Here is a 4,586-nt window from a genome sequence, read left to right on the forward strand (position 1 = left end):
CGTGTTGATGCTACTGTCCAAAAAAAAAAAAAAAAATGATGAAACGTAAGGTAGTGGCCTGCTGCCAGAAATTGACACACAAGATAGCGGGTGGCAATCTTTCACCAAAAGGAAACAAATTGAGGAAAAGTGAGTTATACATTTGGACCACTATATATATGCTAATAATTGTTGATCTTGATCTTTTAACACTATTCTGCAGAAACTCTCATTGAATTTCTGAGAGGAAAAGAAAAATGGAAGGAGAGAAAGGTACGGTTTGTGTAACAGGTGGAACGGGATACATAGGATCATGGCTGATATTGAGACTTCTAGATCATGGTTACTCCGTCACAACAACTGTTAGATCAAACCCAGGTGAGCAATCTTGAAAAATATACCATGAAAAGAAAAAAAAAAACTTATATTTGGTTGTTGAAAGGATTAACCACATTCTGGATGTGGGTTTATAATATTTTTACGATTTCTTTCAAGTGTTTAAGTATACAGAAATGATCTCTACCTACTTTAAAGAAACCGTCAAGGATCAAGGATAAGGCTTTTAAGTACTCATTATGGATTTATATGTATATAAGAAAATTCAAGGAATTTCTTTTAAGTACTAATACTACTTCTAAACGTTGCATTTCTTCCTCTTTTTTCATTTGGTTATTTTCCACTCCCTCGATTTAGTGATGCGGTGCAGATGGATCTAGTCTTTATGGCGCGTTTAGGACATCTTAAAGTTAAATAAAGCAAATTTTTCAATTTTCAAGAGGTCTTTTGGTGAAGTCAGATTTTGACGAAAAATATGTATTTTCTGAGTGGAAATGGCCTTACGGGCAAGATTCGTCGCTTTACCATGACGTATGACCTTTTTTTTGGCAAATTCTATCGTTTAGGCCTCCAAAAGGGTGTTTTTTTTTTTTTTTTTCATTTTTAGTAATTTTTGTTTTTGTAATAAGTTGACATAGAAAATTCGGATTCTAGTTCCAATTACGTTTCTTTTTCCTTTCTTATGGTAGTTTCAATCTTAGTTTCCAGTTCAAAATTTTCCTTTTTTTTGAAAAATTTTGGATTTTTATTATTTTTAATTATTGAATAGGCTAGTTTATTGTTTGTGTTTTGCCTAGACGTCTTGTAATGAAAATCAGTTTAGTTAAATAAAAATTCAAAGCTTTCTCTAAAATTTCTCTTTTCTTAATTCCGGTATTATGTGTGAATTAACGGTTTTTGAAGCTGTTCTCTATTCTGTGTGAATCAACGAGTTAACTGATCTATCACTTATATGTTTTAGTTTCCAATTTTAAAAATTATTACTGCCATATCAATACAATCAAATACATACAATTATGTTTGTATGTATACATGTATCAATGCCTTTGTTCAGAAATTATAAATATTGACATTGAGAATGTGACTGCAGAGCATAAGAAAGACCTTAGCTTCCTCACAAGTCTACCAGGAGCATCAGAAAGGCTCAAGATCTTTGACGCAGATCTCAACAATCCAGAAAGTTTCCGAGCAGCCATCGAAGGTTGCATTGGAGTCTTCCATGTTGCCACTCCGATTGATTTCGAGAACGAAGAAGCAGAGGAAATAGTGACCAAAAGGTCAATATATGGAGCAACGGGGATCTTACAGGCATGCCTAGACTCCAAAACAGTGAAAAAAGTTGTCTATACTTCCAGTGCCGCTGCTGTTGTGTTCAATGGGAAGGATTTTGATCAAATGGATGAGAGTTTTTGGAGTGACATTGACTACGTTAAATCTCTCGAGTCAAATTCAGGTTCATACGCGATTTCCAAGACCTTAACTGAAAGAGCGGTCCTTGAATTTTCAGAAAAACATGGTTTGGAAGTTGTCACATTGATTCCTACTTTTGTTGTTGGCCCTTTCATTTGTCCTAAGCTTCCTAGCTCTGTTCGCTCCGTATTTAATCTGATCTTAGGTATGTATTCCTTTTGGACACACCTTTTGTTGTATCTCTTATTGTTAGAATACATTAAATATTCAAACCAACAAATAATTAATAATCTCTCCTCATTAGGATTTACTCTTCTGACATGAAATTAGAGCTTCATAAATATACGATGAACAAGATCACCTCTTAGGAAGCTTGTTTCGAATTCATATTTATGCAGGGGAAAATGGAACTTGTCGTGAAAATCTTTTTTATGACACATCATGAAACTAAAACCAAACATGTAAAGGGTAACTAATTTAGGATAAAACAATAGTTCTACTTTCATGCACAAAATATTGATATCTTTGCATCTATGGTGTTTGTGATGTGTATCGTATGAGCAGGCGAAAAGAGCGCATCTAGTTCTCTTACCCGTATCGACACGGTGCATGTGGACGATGTCGCTAGTGCTCACATTTTCCTATTTGAAAATCGCGAAACAAAAGGGCGATATAATTGCTCAGCAAATACTATAGAAGTTGAAAGCATATCCAAGTTGCTTTCTACCAAATACTCAGTACTTGAGATACCTAGTAAAGGGTTAGTTTATTTATCCTCTCCAGTTGTACTCTTGAAATCTTCCATCTTTTGGTTGGTTATTATCTCAAATTTCGAACATTTCTCCGTGCAGTTCTCAAGTGAAAATGGAAGCCAATTCTCCATCTTTATCATCAAAGAAGCTACTAGATTCAGGTTTCCAATTCAAGCATGGAGTTGAAGAAATGTTTGATGATGCAATCAAATGCTGTAAAGAAAAGGCGTACCTCTAGTGTGTGTGTGTGTGTTTTTTTTTTTTTAAGCCTCATGGTTTATCTGGACTCATTACCATCAATTAATGCATCTTCTGTTGATCAAATTAAAGCTCTAAAAACACATGGAGTTTTCTGCATTATTTTTTAACACATTTATTGAAAATCAAGCTTTTGAATTTTCGGGCAAGAAAGAGTTAAAATCCCACATTTTCCTTCTTGATCATCCAGAGGTAAAGGGCAATACATAATTTGGGGTAATTAATTACATAAGTATACCTCTTAGTTTCAGTATTTGTTTCAATTTATCTCTTCGTTTTTTAAAATTATGAAATATCCTTACATTTGATATATATACTTCAATTTCATCCCCCACTCATTATTTTTTACACGATAACTAATAGAAAGACAAAAATACCCTTGCATAGTATTTGAAAATTATTTTGATCATTTCAAAAAACATCAAAAAAATAAAACAAAACATGATTTTTAAGTAAAGGAGAAACGTTGCCCATAATACTTTTGAAGGAAAATATACAAACTTTCTTAAAATGTTTTTTTACAAACTTTGACTGTTATATTTATCTACTTTGTTTCTTAGTCTGAAAAGTGCGGAATGGATGAAAACGAAACATGATTCTTAGATAAAGGATCCTTTCGTAGTTTCAAAAAAAAAAAAATAAATAAATAAATTGAGAAAAAGTTAGAAACTAGAAAGTACGTGTATTCATGTAATCAATCCTCTACCTATCTTTTTGCTGACGATGTTAGGCGGGTTTATAACTCATTTCAAAATAATTTTATTTTTTGTATGAAAATGAAAATAAAAACGTTTTCAATCTCAGATAGAAATTATTTTTGAAAATGCATTTGGTAATTTTATCAAGAGATTATTTTCAATGTAAAAAAACTCATTAATGTCTCTCTTTCTCTCTCTTTGCTCGAGAGAGGAGAAAACGAAAACAAAAAATAAAAAACAACTAAAAGTCATTTTTCATTTCTCTCTCATGTTACATTAAACTAAAAAATTATTTTTATTTTTATTTTTTATCTTTATTGTGCCAAACACTATTTTAGAAACGTTTTTATTTTTTTTTCTACAAAAAACGTGAAAAATAAAAATGAGATCAATTCCAAACACGGCCGTTGAGTTTCTCTCTCTATCTAAATTCAACGAGCTAGTAAGATGCTTGAGACTTTATTTATTTATGGGAAATAGTAAAAAATAGGCCAATATGAAAAGCTTAAGAAAGTATATAGGCTAATTTTTAGTTATAGAAATTAATAGGCCATAACTTGTTAAGTTATTGTTCATAACCAGATAAGTTATGGACAAACTTGTCAAGTTATGGTTTATAGTCAGACAAATTATGGACAATAACTTGTCAAGTTATGGTTCATAACCAAACAAGTTATGGACGAAAACAGTAATTTAGCCTATTTATTAACTTATGTAAACTATTGGCCTATTAATTTTAATTCATCTCAAGTCTTGGCCTATTTTCCTCTTTCTCCCTTTATTTATTTATCCGTGAAGAGGCTTGAGACCTATTCGAAAAGGCAAAAAAAAAAAAAAAAAAGAAAAATGAGAGAAAATTTTTAAAATTTCCCTTACCCTGTTCAATTTAAAAACACACAGCATGTTTGGTTTATGGATTAGAACCATAAGATTAGAACTATTTTCGATTTATGTGTGTTTTTTGTGAGAGAAAATACTGTAGCGAACCACGAACTATGATTCGAATCAGGATAGGAATCCCCCAACTAAAACGTTTTCCATTTTTTAATGAAATAAATGTTATCCTATCCTGTGTATATGAACAAACTACAATCACTCCCTCATCAAACTTATCTCTTCCACTCTTGTCTTCTACCTTTTCTTGTTCGTTTCT

The 4,586-nt window shown here is 31.8% G+C and overlaps 1 protein-coding gene across 1 annotated transcript; it reads left to right on the forward strand.

Moving 5' to 3' along the window:
• The first annotated feature begins 203 nt into the window (after positions 1–203).
• LOC21405235 (vestitone reductase) lies at positions 204–2,876 on the forward strand. The gene is made up of 4 exons (XM_024163281.1): positions 204–357; positions 1,406–1,930; positions 2,290–2,485; positions 2,577–2,876. Exons 1-4 carry the CDS (start codon positions 237–239, stop codon positions 2,713–2,715), a joined length of 981 nt encoding a protein of 326 aa, XP_024019049.1. The 5' UTR covers positions 204–236; the 3' UTR covers positions 2,716–2,876.
• The last annotated feature ends 1,710 nt before the right edge of the window (positions 2,877–4,586 follow it).

The sequence above is a fragment of the Morus notabilis genome, unplaced genomic scaffold (assembly GCF_000414095.1).
Source record: "Morus notabilis unplaced genomic scaffold, ASM41409v2 Scaffold594, whole genome shotgun sequence".
Classification (NCBI taxonomy): Eukaryota; Viridiplantae; Streptophyta; class Magnoliopsida; order Rosales; family Moraceae; genus Morus; species Morus notabilis.